The 20485-nt window shown below is 38.5% G+C and overlaps 2 protein-coding genes across 2 annotated transcripts; both read left to right on the top strand.

The window, feature by feature from the left end:
- The first annotated feature begins 16 nt into the window (after positions 1 to 16).
- LOC124144166 (small integral membrane protein 20-like) lies at positions 17 to 4569 on the top strand. The gene is made up of 3 exons (XM_046513431.2): positions 17 to 318; positions 1753 to 1809; positions 4337 to 4569. Exons 1-3 carry the CDS (start codon positions 159 to 161, stop codon positions 4375 to 4377), a joined length of 258 nt encoding a protein of 85 aa, XP_046369387.1. The 5' UTR covers positions 17 to 158; the 3' UTR covers positions 4378 to 4569.
- Positions 4570 to 7821: 3252 nt separating this feature from the next.
- On the top strand, positions 7822 to 19618 carry LOC124144164 (F-box only protein 8-like). The gene is made up of 6 exons (XM_046513427.2): positions 7822 to 7955; positions 8440 to 8726; positions 9795 to 9924; positions 10243 to 10361; positions 11417 to 11601; positions 12854 to 19618. The coding sequence occupies exons 2-6, from the start codon at positions 8512 to 8514 to the stop codon at positions 13057 to 13059; spliced, it is 855 nt and encodes a 284-aa protein (XP_046369383.1). The 5' UTR covers positions 7822 to 7955; positions 8440 to 8511; the 3' UTR covers positions 13060 to 19618.
- The last annotated feature ends 867 nt before the right edge of the window (positions 19619 to 20485 follow it).

Raw genomic sequence — 20485 nt, 5'->3', positions numbered from 1 at the left:
ACTTCCGAGCCGTTTTGGTTTGAGATGTTGACATCAATTCATATGAAATGATTTAATCAACTTGAACTGAATTAAAAGATACATAGGGGTTTAGTCCCTAAACTTTGAAGTGAAAAACGTCTGTAGGTTTGTGCCTGACAACATTCATTTACTTCGAAATGTCATCTAGGCCACTTCCTTCCGGTCTACAAGTGTCAGTCAAAATGACGCTAAAATATCGTGTGCGAAATGTGCTCGTTCTGGGGGCCCTTGTTGGCGGAATATGTGTTACGCTTTATCCAATCATGGTTCAACCATTCATGCACCCGGAAGAATGGCGTACGTGTCTTATAACCAAAGTGATGTGCCGGTTTTTGCAAAATGATGTGGAAAGCCATAATTACTTCGGATTTCGCGCACCTGTTACTGTTTTGTGCGTGTCCTTGGTTTAACGTATGGTTTTTTTTATTGTTTAACGCCTTGCTCGGCAATATTTCGGGTATTTTACAGTGGTCTGTAAATAATCGAGTCTGGACCAGACAATCCAGTTATTGACATCATGAGATCGATCTAAGCAATACGATGACATGCATCAACCAAGCCAGCGAGTCTGACCTCCGATTCCTTTAGTGGCCCCTTACGGCAAGCATGGGCTTCTAAAGAGCGATATTCTAACCTTGATCTTCACGGTTTGAATGTATGCACCAAAGCATATCAATAACTCAGACCATTTTTTTATTCGTAATCGCTTTCACTTTCATAAATTAAATTTCAAAATGACTATTTTTTAGGATACTAGCTCTTACAATTTAAATCCGTCACCACATGTTTCGTGAAATAGTTGTGCTATATCTTACATGTCACTAAAGCAAGCAACCAGTTTTAGTGAGAATCAGTCGGACCTGAAGTCCTTGTACACTGTTGTACTGCCCCAAATTACCTCTATACGACGAAAGTCACTAGGTGTGTTTCCTTCTCTCTTGAAGAAACACATTACAGAATGTGTAGTCCAACCAAACATTCATGGTCTATTTGTGCTGAAGGGGTTGTTGTTGGCACAAGTACTACAGATATGTACCCCAGGTACGTGTCTGTATACAGACATGTACCCTAGCCAAAATCAAAATACCAAAAGATACCCGGTACCCTAAACATCAGACAAGCCATTGTTCCTCAATCCTCATTTCAAAATTGTGTCTGCATTTGGAATAGACTTGTTGATGTGTATCACATCAGTCAAAAGTATATGTGCTCATTTGCCTTTTTTGGAAAGTAAACTGTAAAAAATTTAATGCCCTAGACTTTACAGTTTTTGAAAATGTGGATGAAAATGTAATCTTTCAGTATTGATGGTAATTAATCAAGTTTGAGTTCATGAAGCAAACAATAGTGACTAACAAATATATGTAGTATGTGTAATTTAATTAATTTTTTATTGGATTGTTGTTATTGATCAGTCCCAATGAGATTTGTGAGTAGAATAGGTTCCCAATACTCCCTGCTTGCCTTAACATTTGACTAAGCGGGGTCATATGCTTACAATCTGTGACTCATGCCTTCAACAATTGCTTTGTCTGGCCCGAACTTAATTTTTTTTCAAGCCTTGAAATCAGCAGACTGGCTATAAACAAAATTCATTCACTCCCTTTTAACATGCTTAGAGCCATCCTTATGTATGTGATTATTAAAATACTTCTTATGTGATAATTTAATGAAATTTAAAGGTCTGCAGTAGTGTTGTGGTAAATTAATTTTTCATCATCATTTTTACAGAGAAAATACAGAAAACTGCAAGAGCAGGTATCGACCGGGAGTCTATACAGCCTGGAGGTGAATATAAGTTTCGTGTTACCATGGTAACATTGGTTGATTTTCGTTAACATCATAGGATTTAGATAAAGCAGAATTCAAGAGACTTTCACCCACAACATTTTAACGATGTTTTCCCTTGGATTCGGGTTTTAAATCTCATAAAAAAAGTCTGACATGTTTTATTCTACATATAAAAGTCTAGTTTCTACCCTTGCCGAACTAGGCTGGAATTCTGGAGTCTATTTAGGCTGAACTAATGAGTCTATGCATAGTCAAATCAAACTCTCGAAATGAAATAGACATCAGGTTTGTAAACATTATATGATGATTATTAATTGGAACAGTGTATCCCAAAACCTTCTCTAGTATTAATAGTCTTTGCCAATTGAAAAACATGCAGGTTTATTTAGCAGTTCAATGAAATTTTGATCATTATTTTTGTCTCTTTTTGTGTTAGGTTTTGTGAAATCAAAATGAATCTTTCACAGGAAAAATTCCATGACACTGTTTAAGTCACAAAGTTAAACAAATATGCAGGTTATGTTGGCTTTCATGTTTTTATGATGTTCTTTTTGTTCAACTTCCTGATGATCACCATTTTACATATCTCATCTGAGCTATGTTGCCAGGCAATGTGTAATTTCGAAAATGTGACACAAGTCACTGTATGTTTAGGCATAGTAAATTTGCTTTTTTGGGTGTGGACAATTAAGGGCATGTCATATAACGTAAAATGCTGTTGGTAGAATCAAGGAGGCACTAGTGGAGAGCCTTTATGGGGACCAACAGTCAAAACAAGACCTAGACAGGGTCTTAATTGTTGGATCCCCTCACTGCCAACAACTAGGAAAGCACTGGAGGCCCAGTGGCATAAGCGCCAACAATTTGCTGTGACAAGTTGTGTCCCTTAGAGATGCCAGGATAAGATGAAAATAGGTATGAACACTAGAATCCAACACTGCTCTCGACTAGGAAGGCAATGGACATCCAGTGGTGTAAGGCACAACAATTTGCTGTGCCAAGTTGTGTCCCTTAGAGATGCCAGGATAAGATGAAAATAGGTATGAAGACTAGAATCCTATCACTGCTCTCGACTAGGAAGGCAATGGACATCCAGTGGTGTAAGGCACAACAATTTGTTGTGCCGAGTTGTGTCCCTTCGAAATACATTGAAAATAGGTATGAAAACTAGAATGCTCTCACTGTTCTTGACTTGGAAAGCACCACAATTTGCATTGCTGGGTTGTGTCCCTTAGACAAGCAAGGATATGTTGAAAATGGGTATGAACCTTAGACTGCCCTGATTATGCCACTTTGATTATTAGTAATTATTCAGGGCATTCTACATTAACATTATACAGCTGCCACATTGATTTTTAATTACCACTGTTAAAAGAGGCCATAAAACCTACCTGCACAAGGAAATCATTGGGAAACATCAAATCTTGACACAGGACATGTAGAACAGGCTACACAATGTGGAGTATTCTGTAAAAGCAGTGATTGGGTAGCCAAGTGTAGAAAAGGTCTTCAGCAACCCATGTTTGCTGTAAAAGCTGACTATGCTTGTTGTAAGAGGCGACTAACAGGATCGGGTGGTCAGGCTCGCTGACTTGGTTGATGCATGTCATCGCAACCCAGTTACGTGGATCGATGATCATGATCACTGGATTGTCTGGTCAAGACTGGATTATTTCATATAGCTGGAATATTGCTGAGTGCAGCGTTATACAACAAACCAACCCAAACCAAAGAGTTCTCTTGTCATGCCCCAAACTGGAATCAGTTCCTATCATGGGTACAATGTGTGAAGCCTTTTTCTGGTGTCCCAGCCCTGATACAGTGGTAGAAATTGGCACCAGTCCTGTAGTCCTTGCCAAACAGCCCAATAGTTAAGGTATCATAAAGACTAGTAGAAATTTGCCATTTTTAAGGGTTTTGCCATATGTTATTGAAAAAAGACTCAAGTCGCCGGTAAACTAAAACAATGTTTACTTGTTCAGATCAAAACCATAACTGTCAACACAACGGTATTACTATGATGACATCATCACAACACTCACATAACCATTCCATTGCGTTCTATTTATAGAAATTCTTCCGGGTTTAGAGTTACCTCCCTTACATCATTCCTCCCTCTCAGATACAATCATACATACTAAGATATTAGACATTGATTAAACCGATGATAATAATTTACAGGTAAGCATAAAACAGGTGAATGTGTTAATTACAAATACAACACTATTTATAATTAATTGCATTTACATATTGTCAAACATGCCAATAAAGGCATTTTCACTTGAAATACAGTCAGTGTAAACGTGATAGTCACTCTGCCACTTTGGGGGCTGGCGAATTCGATTGGAATGTCTCTGGCAATTGGCTGTTGAATTTTGTTTCACGACATTTGCTTGGAACACATCACCAAGTCCCAACATTATCATTATAAGGACTAGTGGACCGGCACTACCACTGTGATACGGCTTGAATATTGCTAATACCCTACTCACTTACTCTCTCATTCCTCATCTTCTATTTACAGGAATGAAGGTTTGGAGTAACCCTTTCGACAAGAAGAATTAAGCGCTTTGCAAGTACTAAGATTTTAGGCTGTGAGCAAGAGACACCGGACATGAAGGAGACTATTGTGAGATGTGTATTTCAGTGTGCCACCCCAGTTGTGACAATGATGTAAAATATGTGAGAGATGTGTGTGAGCTTTGTACGAACATTTATATCTTAATGTAAATAAGAAATAAACTATACATGAATTGAGAAAATTGTCTTCAATCCAGTGCCATGCCAAAAGACTTTAATGATGGTACTTCTTGTTACCCTGCCTGGCGCCAGACATTAAGGGGATATAACATGACCAGTCGGCTCGGAGTCAAGCATACTTTGAGTTGGGTATCCAATACTATCCATTCAATATTGCGGAATGGTATCTAAGCGTGCAAGCACTATATATTCGGCTTTAGTCCGGACTACTACAAGCATGGCGCACACAAACTACAGGCATGCACTTCTATATATAAGTGGGGGCACGGGTGGCCCAGTCGCCTATGGTGCCGCGATTCGCTGTGCAGAGTTGCGTCCCTTGGGCACGCCAGAAACCTCTGATTGTGGGTTCGAATCCTGGGTCGCCCCTATTATGTTCTTAGGTTTGTCAGCACCATACCCGTGCTCGTGGGTTTCACCGAAGTGGTAAACGTCTGAGACCTGCATCACTTCGGGCTTTCCTCCCACATTAAGCTGACACACCGTGATATAACTGGAATACTGTTATAAGCGGCGTTAAACCCAACTCACTCACTCACTCCATATATAAGTGCAATAGTCTTGCACGCGACCTTAAACCTCACCTCCAGGGAAAGAAGAGCCACCCTGTTGTATTGCCAAAGTGAACTAACTACCTGACACAATCTCATTAAGTTCAGACCTTGGTTCTCAATACTGCTGAACCGCGGCAGCGAGAACTAAGATCTGATTTTAATGAGATTGCTAACTGACATGAATTTTAAACCACGCCAGCAATTCCTGAGATGTTCGTAACAGGATGTTCTCAACATCGACTTTAAACATGCCACAACTAGGCCCACCCACTAAATGACAGATCAACTATAGTGTTATGAAAGAATTGGGTGTTCTTTAACATATTTTAAGAAGTATACTAGTATGTGGAGTGACCACTTGGATATATGTGACTTTATGCATTTTCCCAGAAGTCTTGGCATCCTGGATGTTCCAGGGTATATAATTTTATTGTATATAATGATGACATGCAAATATGTTGGAGATATAACACACTAGGTGATTGAGGATTAAGTGATATCAAGAAAAGAAAAGAAAACATTAATGCCTTGCATGTAATAATTTATTTCACACGACAACGCACCATTCCCAGACATGTACATTGATCTGAACGTTCTCAAGTGAGGGTGGTTTAACGCCGTTTTGAACAGTATGTCATTTAAGTCCCGACCTATAATGACCTGGAAAGGACATATATGTACTACGTGATAGACTTAAAATTGAACGATGTTTCTTTTGAAATACGATGTTTTTTCTCAGTTACTCACAATCAAGGGCGGTCGGGTAACCAAGTGGTTAAAGCGTTCGTTCGTCACACCGAAGACCCGGGTTCGATTCCCGACATGTAAACAATGCGTGAAGCCCATTTCTGGTATCCCCTGCCGTGATATTGCTGGAATATTGCTTAAAGCGGCGTAAAACCATACTCACTCACAATCAAATACTATATATACAGTGACAAACAATAATGACAGTTCAGTGTTGCTCGTGTTTATTCGACGAGAGGTAAGTTAAGAGAGCGCTCGTAAAATCTTTCGGCTATTGTGTGCGATGGTGTTTATGCTTTTGTAAAACATGCTCCGTGTAATACTTTTCTCCACCTCCGGGTTGAAACCACGTTGATACGATACAGTTTTGGCCAATTATATTCCTACAGTCTATATACGATGGACACACACTTTCCAACAAGTGTCATTAGCTTATTAGCCTTATGTTGACAGTCCGCACTTTCGTCAGTTCAATAATCCTGGGTCTCGTTCGACGAAGCTATCATATATATAGCTCCGGGTCTTCACCAACCCATACTCGTGAAAAAACGACTAACGGTATCGGTTGGTCAGGCTCGGTGACGTTGTTGATGTATGTCATCGTATCCCTATTTTGTAGATCGATGCTCATGATGTCAGTCACTGGATTGTTTGGTCCAGACTCGAGTATTTACAGACCGCCGTCATATAAATGAAATATTGCTGAATACGGCATAAAATAACACACACACAAACAAACAAAACAAATAATATATAACTTCTGTCCCGTACATTATCTTGCACTGCTGGTAGTCGCAGCGCCAAGACCGCTTTGTAGAGCGCCCGGCTAATTTAGAAATGCGAGACTTTAAAGTTCGAGATCTTCTTTAAGCCCAATTGCTCTGTTTGAATAACTAGTGACGCGAATGAGGAATGCTTCATTAATAAAGTGAGCCTTAGACTAATAAACGACTTGCATATGATTCCTTATGAATAACTTCGTTTGTAAGCTACCTTGCACTGATTCCATTACCTTAACCAAAGGTTCACGTTAATGTACAATTAAATATATCGATTACCATGGTCCATTTGACAAATGCCTGTTAAAACAATTATGAGGACCAATTAGTTTAAAGTTATCGGGCTGGTACAAAATTCGAGATACGATTTGTTTACTTTAATTAAGTGAAAGGTGAGAAGATGACGGAATTAGCTGTAGAGGTAGGAAATCTCACTGAAAGACTCTAAAGTTGGGCAGACGCCATTTCAGAAAATATTCCGTGCTATGTCTAGATTTCAGTCCTTTTGTATATACAATAATTGAACATTTAACTGTCTTTTACAAATGGCCTGAAAATGTCATTGAGTTATTTGTCACACTGATTGGATCTATTCAAAACTCGATCACAAATTGCTGCCTAGACAAAATAACAATTAAGAAAGATAACAAGACAGAATAAACCCATTTCAACACTCATCTCATTTGTGGTTGCCAGTTACTACAAGTAGAATTATTCAATCAATGAAATAAATCAAACATATTTTCGGACAATCTACAAATGTCCAGATTACCTGGACAAAGTTATTTTCGATGAAAGATAGTAAAGATTTGAAATGTCTTTAATAAATGACCATTTCAGGGAAGTTACTTACAACAGCTAGCTCTATATTTATATACTGCTATCTGGTCTTTCTAAAGATTTAAACTGCAGTATTTTATCACAGTTAGAATTTAGAAATTAAAACAATATTTACAGACACGTTTAAAATAAAATAATACTTTGTTGCATTTTTTGTTGGGGGGGGGGGGATGCTTAAAAATTGTATTTTGTGACCAGAATGATGAAAGTATTTCCTTCAGAACGACACTGGTATTACCTCACGATGTGAAGAAAATGTAAACAAACCAGGAGTAACAATGACTGCTCCCTTCAATTTTGACCAATGGGAAAAACGTATTACCTACGACTTCGGAACTGTTCCACGTCAATTTGAGGTTGTTGGAAATGTTTACAAACCAAAAGCTGGAAATAAATCATGAATCGTGTGCATTTCTACAAACACAGCTACTCTTAGCAGTCATGGAACGAAAAGATTAGGAAAGTATGTAAACTTCTGAAGCGCTGTCGTGTCTTGTCCAAGCTTATCTTCCCGAAAAACGATTACTAACGGTGTAAGAACTGTGAAAATTTTTGTAACCGTCTGACAGTTTGTCTGGAATTCCACACACCTCTATCGATTGATTTTAGAGATTGCTCTATAGAAATGTTATTTGTGTATGAAGTCTCGTGTGCGCATATCATGATCTCTGCACTTGATAACTATGACGCTATGACTATGTGTAAAAAGTATAAATGTTACCTGTCTCCAGTGTACCCCATGTCTCTAGTATACCCCATGTACCCCATTACCGTACATAGTTCATCCCAGTCATAGACAAATATATTGATTAAATCCATAAGAAAATATCATATAGGCCATGTCGTAACGTAGCATAGACAAAGTTAGGGATCTCAAAGTACAATCTACCCACCCTATATTCTGTTTCTTTCAGTGGCAACTTCATTAACTTTGCCATTATTTTCAGATGGAATCCTAACAAGTGTTAATGCTCTTGACTCATTGTCTCGGCAAATAGACAGGTCCACTGATAGCCGACATGGGTCAGATGCTCAGGCGCCTGAATGAGGTGAATCAGTTTGATTGTGCCGGGGTGAAGAGACGGAGCATCTTGAAATGTGAGGGGTTCCCAGACCTTGCCTCATTACCTCCTGAACTGGGGCTGGCTGTTCTGTCCTACCTGAACCCGACTGATCTCTGTTTAGCCTCTTGTGTTTGGGGACACCTTGGAAATGATGATTTCTTATGGCAAGGGTAAGCATGGAATAACATAATTTCTACAATGTTTACAAGCAATGACTAGGGCTGGGTCAGGTGACCAGATTACTTGGAACATGAAGACATGATGTTACTGCATACTGTATGGTACATGTAGTGATATAGCCAATCAGCAACCTCACTAGAGCATATATTGGCTTCATGATTAGTCTGTACATTTACGCTAGCTAATGTGTGTATATTAAAAATGATAACTGTTAAAAAGAAATGACTTCATTCTTGTGTGCTGTTTAGATCAAAATATGACCACTCATCACTTTTTTAAACTTTGTTTTTCTACCTGTCTCAGCCTTAATGTCTGATGTGTTTGGCTAGTGAATATTGTTTGCCCTCTGTCATTGTATAAGTTAAATTAGGCAAGGCTCACATCATTGACGGTTACACTAACAAGTAGCAGAGTTTGTACATAGAGCATCAATGACGACAAACTTGTGATACTGGATGACACAACTGATTTATTGATCTGGGAAATTTAAGATCTTCAAATGCCATTATACATGTGTGGAAACCGAATTCCAATCTGATTTTCCAATTTAATCAAGCAATACATCATCATTAAAAACAGATGAGAGAGTCAGGCTTGAATAAAACAGTCTTAACATAAACTGTACACAAGCATAAGATATTACATAGATGAAGGTGAAATGTTGTAACTTAAACATGAAAGTGAACACAGTTTTGATGAAGATATCAATGATATAAGTTACAGGCAGCTTGGGCTGTATACTCCCCAGGAAGATGAGAGTGAAAGTCAAGTGCACATTGATCCTGTTGACCGGGGTAATAATAATGTACATGATGTAGTGCTTTAAGCACACATTGCATGTGGAGTTATGTGCTTTACAAGTGAATTATTATTGTGGTGTTGTTATTTCATGATCGTCTTTGTCTCAGTTTGAGCACACGAGACAAACCATTCAATGTTCCATCTATTGCAGGCAGTCCCTGGGATGAAACATCTGTATCATCAATATGCTAGATATTGTAATGATTTCAAGTTAGTGATGTCGGTATCTGATGATCATTTACAATGTTTGTTTTCAGCCTATGCAAGGGTCAGTGGGGATACACCAGTGTATACAGGCGGGCTCGCAACATTCCAGACTTTTCATTTAAGAGATTATTTCTTCTGCTGGATGAAGCCTCTCTCACTTTTAATGGGGAGCCTTATGAGGTCAGTTATATTAACATTTCTTTAGAGCTGTGACGACTGTTTGTCATGTTTGTTAAAGTGCAAGTCAGGTGAAAAACATGATGGCGATTTTGTTGCGAATATCAATATTCCGAAATACATTAAGTCAATATCCGAGAGAGAGAGAAAAATTCCTAATATTCATAGACAGTATTTAAATGTCCAAGTGAAAGTGCTGAACTCACACGCTCCATAATCGGCTTCCAAAACACCTATTTGGGGGCTGACCAACTGCAGAATGACATTACTGTATGTGATAGGACCCATCTTGTTAAAGTTACTCATGTTTTGTGTTACCAGGGAATGAACTACTTGTTTGAGCATGAGATTCTAGATGATGACCCTGAAGAGATAGCCCGGTTCCTTCACACCACAAAGAAACTATGGCCAGTCCGAAAGCGCCAGTTTCTCAATGGCAGGTCAGTACTATGTTCTTGTTTGCTCCCAAGAGTTGCAAGTGTCGGCTTCTGACTACTGTGTACAATTACAAATATACATATTTGTTACCTACGAGGGCAAACATATCAGGGTTCATAAAAATCATATGTGCCCTAGGGTCATATCGTGTCACGAGACATCAGTGTATTGTTTCTGTCATCTGGACGTCACTGTTGACGTCATTAAAATCTTATTGTGACATAAGGTCTGAATGACGTCACAATAGAAAAGACGTCATAGCTGAAGATTGCTGACATTGATTGGTTCCACTGCTGTTGCGACTTGCTGTCCTTATAGGGTAAACACTAAAATTCTTCTCTGTATGTTGACATCTTCTTCGGTACTAAATAGAACATTATATGAGTGTTCATGTCATACTATACATACACATTTATGACACTCGCTCTTGCTCTGAAAATACCGGAATTTAGACACTTATGTAATGAACATATTATGACATGAACACTCATATAATATCCTCTATGTATTAAATGTAAATTTAATATCTTGTTCTTACAAGTTTTGTGAAATGAGGTAGAGAATAGCCTATGAGTATCCTGTCTCCTGTTTTCATCATAGCTTACTTATTTGTTTCTCCGGACTGGGAAAGAATTTTGTAAAAATTCTTTGGAAGTGAGTGGTTGGCAAATTAGAGCCTTATTTGTATGGTAATCTCTCGTACAGACTCAAAAACAAAATATCCAAAAACTCCATCAAGTCTACAATCCGTCAGCAAGTCTAGATTTCTTTGATCTCAGAAAATGATGAGATTCTCTGGGCTCTTTTCTGTTATGTATTAAAAGACTATTGAAAAAGGAAAGATTCAAAAGATTTTCATTTCGGACACTTTTTGTTAATCTATTGTCATGACTTGTATAGGTGTTAGTCTAGACAGGAAATGTATTGTTTTCATAATATTCTATATTGTTCAACAGGTGCCTGTGCTTGTGTGTGCATTTAAATTGCTTCAAGAAAATATTCATTTGTTCTTGTGATCCTGAGCTAACATAATATTTTCCTTCAACTCGTATTTCAGGAGAGATGTTCTGGATAATTTACTAAAACTACAGAATTTCCAAGGCCAGTTTTTACCCAATGCTTTAAGGAAGTTCTTCACAGAGTTCTCTGCCCCTACTCAGCGCGGGAACTACCTGACAGAAGTCATTGAGAAATTCTCCCAACAGTTTCTTGCCTGCAACCCTCAGATCGGACTCAGTCAAGGTAAACAATTCTCTACTCTGTGGGAGGTCAGGTTTCACCGTTTGGTGTGGGTGCCTATCAACATTGCCCGTTGTTAGAGGTGACTACGTGTATATGGGTTTGGATCATCGTACCCTGATGGCATGGGATGTTGCTCAAAATGTCAATCACTAGTTTCTATGATCCATAGGCCCCCGTGATACAGCTGGAATATTGTTGACTCTGGCATTAAATGACAAACAAACAAAAAACCTTCAGGTTTTGTTGCTTATCAAATTTTAGGTCAGATAACAATATTATTGTTTTGCCCTGTATTTCTGATGGATTTTCTGACCTCAATGACCACTTGCTTAATCATGCATCTCTTTGGACCAGAGAAATCAAATTTCAGCAATACAAAGTTCTTATACATGCTTGTTTGTTTGTTTGTTAATGCTGGACTCAGCATTCTCACAGCTGTATGACAGTGTTATGTAAATACTAGTCATCGAGTCTGGACCTGACAATCCAGTGATTAACATCATGATCATCTATCTACACATTTGTGATACTGTTACATGCATCAACCAAATCGCTATGACCCTGACCAGCTGATCATATTAGTCGCCTCTTACAACAAGCATGGTCTAGTTCTAAACATCTAAGACCTGCATCACCTCGGGCTTTACTCCCTGCTCAAGCTGACCGCCTCCGTTGTCTAGTAGTGGAGCATCCACCCGGAGAAGAAAAGGTCTGTGGATCGATCCCGATACCAAAAGTTATTAAAAGATGGTACTTGTTGTTACCCTGTCAGGTGCTTGGCATTAAGGGTCTAAAACAAGGGAGAGAGACACACACACACACACGCACACACGCACCACACACACGTCGCTATATAAGTGCAATAATCTTATATATGTACCAATGTTTATATGGTTTATAGTTTTGTCATACAGTAGGTTTATTAACTTATTGTTCCTTTGTAATACTTGGTGGGCCTAGGTGGCCCTGTTTTCTAAGATACCACATTTTGTCGCGTTCCTTTGTGCACACCAGAAACCTATTTTTGTTGGTTTGAATTCATGTTGGCTCCGATTATGTTTCTAGGTTTGTCAGCGCTATCCTGTGTGCTCGTGGGTTTCACCGAAGTGGTAAACGTCTGAGACCTGCATCACTTCTGGCTTTCCTCCCACATACAGCTGACACACCATGATATAGCTGGAATACTATTCAAAGCAGTGTTAAACCCAACTCACTCACTCACTCACTGTAATCATTGTATGTTTCATTGCAGACACGGTGTTCATGTTGTGTTTCTCTCTCATAATGCTGTCTGTGGACTTAGCATCACCGCACATCAAGAACAAGATGTCCAAGCGTGAGTTTATCAAAAACACATGTCGAGCTGCAGGCGAAGTGAGTAATGACTTGGCAGGTCATCTCTATGACAACATATATCTGGCAGGTCATGTGGCACCTTCCTCACACTGTGAAGTATAGATGGGATTTATACTAACACTACATACTCAACAGAGCTTTCAAATACCGGTACCTTCGTCAAGTTTGTGAGGACGTCAAGAGGAATCGCTACTCTTCTGTTTCTGTTTCTTTTGGAGGGGTGGTTATTTAAAGTGTTTTCACATTAGAATATCACTGATTACTATTAATTAATCATAACGTTTAATTTTGACGGAACAATCTGGGCTATTCAGTTAACACATAAGCTGTAATAAGCACCACAGGTGCTTATGAAACCATATACACAACAAGTTAAATATCTCTTCAGCGATCAAGCAGTAGAGAACAAACTTTTTTATATATTGGCTGTTGTGCACTCCTGGGCTGATGTTTTCTGTGAGAGATGTGTAATATACACAAGAAAATATGGTCTTGTAAACTTTCAGTCTCATATGAGGTCGTATATAAAGACAACTTACAGATTGGTCAAGAAGTAGGTCAGGGGGCACTTGTTGGAGCTTTTTTTCATGACCCTCCCTCTCCCTATTTGAAATGACCTGTCCCTAAATATTGTTCAACTGTACCATTGTTTCCTGGCCTCAACCATATCATTGTGATACATTTTGGCAACCCTCCCTCTCAAGCTGTGTCACCCACTTAGTGCTGAGACCCAGCTGTTAACAGTGCCATTTTACATTTCTTTAGTGTAGTTAATTTCTGCTGATTGTGTTGGCCACCACATTTTTTGTTTGAGTGGCTCTTTGTTTGTATTTTTGGTTTTCATACTTGTTTAATTGTTATGGAAAAGAAGTATTTTGTATACTAAAGTGCTTGTTATGTTTAGCTTGTGTACTCAAGTCTCATCCATTAGATAAGAGGCAACGAACGGGATCGGGTGGTCAGGCTCGCTGACTTGGTTAATGCCTGTCATCAATCCAAATTGCATGCATCGATGCTCACGATGTCAATCACTGGATTGTCTGGTCCAGACTCGATTAGTTACAGACCGCCGTTGTATAGCTGGAATATTGCTGAGTGCGGCGTTACACAACCAACCAAACCATAAGATATTCAGGACAGGCTTATAGATTTTCTTGTTTCATGGACAAGTCTGTGATACATTTTGCAAAAGTACACGATAAAACAAAAATAATGCTGTGTTTGATTGAAAATGCCTCTTTCTATTATAATTATTAAAACTTATATTTTTAGAGTTTTTTATATTTACCTAAAATGAACCTTGACAGCAAATGGTATTTTTTTCAATTTTGCCTACTGCCTTTTTGGGGGTATAGAAAAACATATTGTAAAAAATTACAAATGTGTCTTAAAGTAAGATCTAGAGTTGTAGAGAGTCAAGTAAACATTTTGTTTGTCAGTTCATCATTACCATGTTAGTACATACTGGTCATGAATGAGATATTAATTAGAATTCACAAGTTGGTGATAAAATAGAGCTATACGTGATAGATTTATGGACATAATAATGGAAACATGGTCAGGGCCCATGACAGTGATGGTCATCGCGATAGAACTGAAATACTGTTCAAAGTGACATTTAACCAAACACGCTTACAGTGAAGGTCACAAAATATATATTTTCATCATGGACAAAGTGGTTTGATTGAAGAATATTCCTTGAATTATTCATCAATGCCCTGAAAATAGATAGATATGCAATTTGGAGGACCAGAATCATTTTATGTTGAGAGTATGGTCACAAGACACTTTTTGATAATGTGTTTGTGTTGGACAGTATCTCAATTCAATGGGTAGTATACTTGTGTCAGATATAGCATGAACTTGCATTTAGGAGTGAGTGAGTATGGTTTTACGCCGCTTTTAGCAATATTCCAGCAATATCACGTCGGGGGACACCAGAAATGGGCTTCACACATTGTACCCGTCGCATTTAGGAAGAAACTAAACCTTACCATTTAAGATTTGTCATTTGGCACACGAACAGATCCCTGCGTTTCGAAAGTACAACTAGTCATGTGTTCACATGGTGCATTTTGTGATAGGCTGTGATATAGTGATAGATTGCAAGCTTTTGACCTACCTTTCTACTGGGTATATCCTAGGATATGTGATGAGTCAGCACCAATCACACAGATGCTTGGAGACTAAAATTTCATGCTATTGTCATCTGTGTAGCAGTCGTTGCTGTGTTATTACAGGAATATTGCTAAAAGCGGCATAAAACCATACTCACAGGCAAATAATATTCCAGCATATGAATAGGTGAAAAGCAATTTTGTGTCAAGCATGCCTTAAGAAACTGTCCGATGAACATTTAGATATATGTTGATGACATTTTATCTAAAAGATAATTCATCAATCTTCCCATATGAGGGGAAAATTATTGCTTGCGTTTAAAGTGTAACTGACGAATTATTGTGACGGAAACTTAAAATGGTTGGTCCCTTGCTGGGCTTGAATCTTGAATACACCCCCCTCTGTAACAGCCACTTTGGCACTGATGTTGAGATACTGACACAACACCACATGTCAACACTACTTGTCTACACCTTACAAGTTTGTGCTATGCAACTGATGGAACATCTTGTCTTATTCTGTCAAGAGCCCTCCATACCTGTGTTGTAATCGTGTGATACTTTCCAAGCATTTCGTTGAGGATCTGTGTCAAATCTTGCCTTTCATGAATGATAATTAATTTATGTTGTTTTATAAAGAAAGCCTTGAAGGACCGAGGAATAGGTGTGACTTTCAATTTCTTGTCTCATGTTTGCTTGATATGCATATTTAAACAGGGTTAATGATGTAATCTAGCAGCCCTAGAAAATGCTGGGAGCACGTGACACAGTTATCAAGGCTCAAATGCATTTTCATGTAAAGTATGAAAATTGCCTTGATCACAAGACTTTTTAGTGAAAATCATGCATATTCATGGGCCCAACCACCCTTCGAGGCCTCATAGGTTTGGTTGATGAATATGCATGAATTTACTTGTAAGTCCTGTGCCTTGATATTTCTGGGTTTTTTTCTGATTCCTCTACCTATTTCTTTTACCACGTAGCTGAAGAATCGTGTACTGGGTCATATGCATGCAGAGAAAATCCAGGCAATTTGGCACCATAAGTTTTCTGTAAGAAAATGCACATGTTTCTATGAAATGTTTTGATGAAAATGGTACATTGTAAGAGTTTGGAACTGATGTAACCAAAGTTAATAGGTTTGACCTCATGTACTACTTTGTTGTTTATGCTACCATGCTAGCATTAGATACCTTTCGTAATCACACCCATAGTTGTGTATATTCCAGATGTATTTAATACTGATATAAGCTCAGCTAATTGTTGTGAAATGCAAACCTAAAACCTTATCCGGTGTGGATAATTTGTTTTTGTTGATTACTAATTTATATGGAATGTTTGCAAATGTTGTTAGCGTTTTGTGCTGTTTTCGGACACAGCTTTCTTCAAAAGAAGGTGTTGTCTAGTATGTTTAAGATGTACACACAGGGATTTTATCCTCTTGTTTTGTTGACACTGTGGCACTGGTTTTGTTGAAATAATATAAGGGTAACACTATTTTTCAGGGCATTATCATTTGCAAAAGCCCGAGGTCTTCCATTGACTGCCCAACAAAGGAAGGCAGTTGAAAAGACCAAGGGTTTCTGCAAAAATAGAGTTACCGTTATTATAGCTAAAAAGGATAGAATTGGTTATCAAATAAAACTAAACAACAATATTGGTTTTGAAACATTTACTGCAATCAACACACAACGAATGTAACTGCCAAAGTTTTACGAGCATGGAAACGTCATAGAACAAACCAGATGACGTCAAAAGCTGACTCCCTATGACGTCACCTAATAAAGGGTGTGATAATGGCTAGTCGTCAAGCAATATGAGGGCGTTATCAGGTTACAGTGGCCCGCTAATTTCTGATAACATGCAGGCAGTTTAATTATAATTCTATCCATTTGAGCTCTAAGAAGGCTTATAAGCTATGTCACCTGTTTGGTTCCTCAGATTGCCATACAATGTTTCCCTACTGCAATGAACTGGGGAAAATAAGGCTAACAGTATTTCACAATTTATCCTTCGACTGTAATGATTCACCAAATTATAGCAGCATCACATTGCTTTGTGCAACAGTATGCAATTCACTTGATAATGATACCCTGTCATGAGCAAAAAGAAATATGGCTAAGAATGTTAGAATGCTGTAAGAAATTTCCAAAGTATCTGCACTTTATGCCATGATACTGTTTCCATATGGAAAATCATCGGTGCATAGTTATTCATGCATATTAAATGGACAATGTGGTATGGAAATGATAATTAATTACTATTTTCTGATGTATACTACTCAATGTGTAGAGACAATACCAAAACAAGTAGTGTCTTCATGTAAAATAACAACAGCTACAGAAACTTTGTATACTATTTAAAAGAAGTTAAGGACCACCCAATTCTTTCATATTACTATAGTTACACTGTCATGGCATGCATTGGTGAAAACTAAAATCTTTCTTCAAGCATGCCTTAAGAAACTGTCCAGGGAACATCTGGTAATATATTGATGAAGTTTCAAGTAAAAGAGAATTTGGCAACCTTCCCCTTTGAGGGCATCTTCCTGAGGCAAGGGAGTTAACTCTAAAAGTCCAGTTTCTGGGCTCGATTGTTGCACCACCAGTGGCTATTACAAGTTATGTCCCTTCTATGCCCTTCCTATTGACAATCAGATTCCACCTCTCATATCACGTGCATTTGCTTCAAAGAAAATGGCGGCGCCCAGTCATGATGATCTGATCGATGATCAAGATCTATTTTGTAAAAAAATGTGTCTTACCTCGTGAAGAGCATCAAATCATATGAGCACCTTGATTAAAAACATGAAAAGATTTGGAAAATATCTGTCAATGCCCAGTTGACGGTTCACATCCTTTGGCAATCCTGCAGTTCACCGAAATCTACCCGTTGAAATTCATGTTTATGAACTGAATGTTGATTTCATTACACGATTTTGATCGGACTATGCATAGATTTGTTAATCCAGATGAAATATAACTTTGTAATTCCAGCCTATTTCGGCAAGGTTGGAAACTGGACTTTTATACTCAGTTAACTTCCTTGCCTCGGGAAGATGTTATGAGGGGAAAATAATTGTACTGATTCAACATGACCTGACAGTTGAACCTGCAGATCTGCATAATTCGTGCAGTCAATAACATGAGCCGGGCGGTGTGGTTTGGTCACTGGCTACAGTACATGTGTCGAGTTAGTTTGGAGAATTGATGAATACACAGAGGATAAACTTCACTTGCACAATGTTAAACTCCACTGCTGACCCTGTTCAGTGGCAGTAAGGATAATAACTGCTATAGGTAGCAGGGCACAGGCGGCACAGGTGGCCCAGTTGTCTAAGGCGCCGCAGTTCGTTGTGTGGAGTTGCATCCCTTGCACATGTCAGAAACCTATGCTCGTAGATTCGAATCCGGGTTCACCCCGATTATATGTTTCTAGGTTTGTCAGCAGCATACTCTTGCTCATGAGTTTTACCGAAGTGGTTAACGTCCTAGGCCTGGATCACCTCGGGCTTTCCTCCTGCATTAAGCTGACATGCCGTGATATAACTGGAATAGAGTAAAAAGCAGCATTAAATCCAACTCACCCACTCAGTATATGTAACAAATGCATTTATGCAGGAGATATTGTATTGAGCCTCAGATAAAACAACAGTTGAGGTGATCCGATTCTCTTGTCTGGCGACATGAACAAGGCTAATCCAGGGCTCCATGCTGACCAATGCTCCTATCTTGTGTTGGTTGTGAGGACGGCCGAGGACACAAGTTGTTACAGAGCTGACATGCCAGCATTAGAAATTAGCACTAGTCCTGTAGTCCTTGCCAAACTGCCCAATAGTTAAGGTATCATTAGGACTAGTAGACATTAGCCATTATTAAGGGTTTTGCTATATGCTATCATTATAAGGACGAGTGGACTAAAACTGTTAGTTTCTAACGCTGCATGCTTCAAAGAATAAAGAAGCATTGTCATTTTGATATGAAGTTTGACCCACACATGTACGAGATCTCTAAATTATTTATTTGTTTCATGATGTTGTTCTCAGAGCTGGAATGTTGTGATTTGACATTTTACATTTATTTCTTGTTTTACATATTTAACATCTAACATATTTGTGTTAACTTTGGTTAATTTTTGCATCCAATTATTTCTTGGGAGCATGTATGAAAAGTCAAGTTTGTTGTTTTCTTCGGAAATAATCTTTTAAAAATGTTATTGGGTTAAGAAACTTCCAGATATTTAATTACACTCGTATATAGACATTTAATATGGTTTATTTAAATGGGTAAACAATATTTATGCTGTGGCATGATGCTGCAAACAAAATAAAACGAAATGAGGCCAGCTGGGTTGGATGTGTGACCAAATCGGTATGCACACTTCCTTTGACTTTGTGTGTGGACATGGCGACGGTTGGAGTAATGGACTTCTCTAACATTGTTGAAGTGCTCTTATGATATAAAGACGTTATATAATGTATTCAATAGAGGCTGTGATCAAAATTTTGTAAATATATTTTTATAATAAAAATAAAATTAACACTGTGTAATAGTTTATTGTCTGTTGTAACATTGTTATAGCTCATTAGTTACTCGGGAAGGAATTATTGAGTGAAAATATGGTGGCAAGGTGATTGGTGTTTGCTGTGCAGAGTTACATCCCTTTGCCATGCCAGGATCAGATGGTTGTGGGTTCAAATCCCAGATATGCCCCCAATATGAACTATGGTAACTCAGCACCACATCTATGTCTATATATCTTAAGTTGATCTACACATGACCCATGACAACCCATGTTCATATTCCATGCTTTTCCACATACATCCAGTTACAATCCAAGTCTTCATATCCGATGTTGTTCCAAATCCTGATGACAATCAAGATCTTCATATCCAATGTTCCACATACTCCTGATGACAATCCAGGTCTTCATATCCGATGTTGTTCAACATCCTGATGACAATCAAGATCTTCATATACAATGTTGTTCCACATCCTGATGACAATCCAGGTCTTCATATCCGATGTTGTTCCACATCCTGATGGCAATCCAGGTCTTCATATCCAAAGTTGTTCCACATCCTGATGACAATCAAGATCTTCATATCCAATGTTGTTCCACATCCTCCTGATGGCAATCCAGGTCTTCATATCCAATGTTGTTCCACATCCACCTGATGACAATCCAGGTCTTCATATCCAATGTTGTTCCACATACTCCTGATGGCAATCCAGGTCTTCATATCCGATGTTGTTCCACATCCACCTGATGACAATCCAGGTCTTCATATCCAATGTTGTTCCACATCCTCCTGATGGCAATCCAGGTCTTCATATCCGATGTTGTTCCACATCCACCTGATGACAATCCAGGTCTTCATATCCAATGTTGTTCCACATACTCCTGATGGC

The sequence above is a fragment of the Haliotis rufescens genome, unplaced genomic scaffold, assembly GCF_023055435.1.
Source record: "Haliotis rufescens isolate VD_foot unplaced genomic scaffold, xgHalRufe1.0.p SCAF_7, whole genome shotgun sequence".
In the NCBI taxonomy this organism is placed as follows: domain Eukaryota; kingdom Metazoa; phylum Mollusca; class Gastropoda; order Lepetellida; family Haliotidae; genus Haliotis; species Haliotis rufescens.
The sequence above is the reverse complement of the archived record's forward strand: the minus strand, read 5'-3'. Positions and strand labels throughout refer to the sequence as shown.

What these genes read in the sequence shown, in the direction of transcription:
- LOC124144166 (XM_046513431.2), top strand. Translation starts at nt 159, where the DNA reads ATGTCATCTAGGCCACTTCCTTCCGGTCTACAAGTGTCAGTCAAAATG. An exon ending in CATGCACCCGGAAGAATGGC is followed by an intron (nt 319 to 1,752) that starts GTACGTGTCTTA and finishes TCATTTTTACAG; the next exon opens with AGAAAATACAGAAAACTGCA. An exon ending in GGAGTCTATACAGCCTGGAG is followed by an intron (nt 1,810 to 4,336) that starts GTGAATATAAGT and finishes TTCTATTTACAG; the next exon opens with GAATGAAGGTTTGGAGTAAC.
- LOC124144164 (XM_046513427.2), top strand. Translation starts at nt 8,512, where the DNA reads ATGGGTCAGATGCTCAGGCGCCTGAATGAGGTGAATCAGTTTGATTGT. An exon ending in TTAATGGGGAGCCTTATGAG is followed by an intron (nt 9,925 to 10,242) that starts GTCAGTTATATT and finishes TTGTGTTACCAG; the next exon opens with GGAATGAACTACTTGTTTGA. An exon ending in TCAGATCGGACTCAGTCAAG is followed by an intron (nt 11,602 to 12,853) that starts GTAAACAATTCT and finishes GTTTCATTGCAG; the next exon opens with ACACGGTGTTCATGTTGTGT.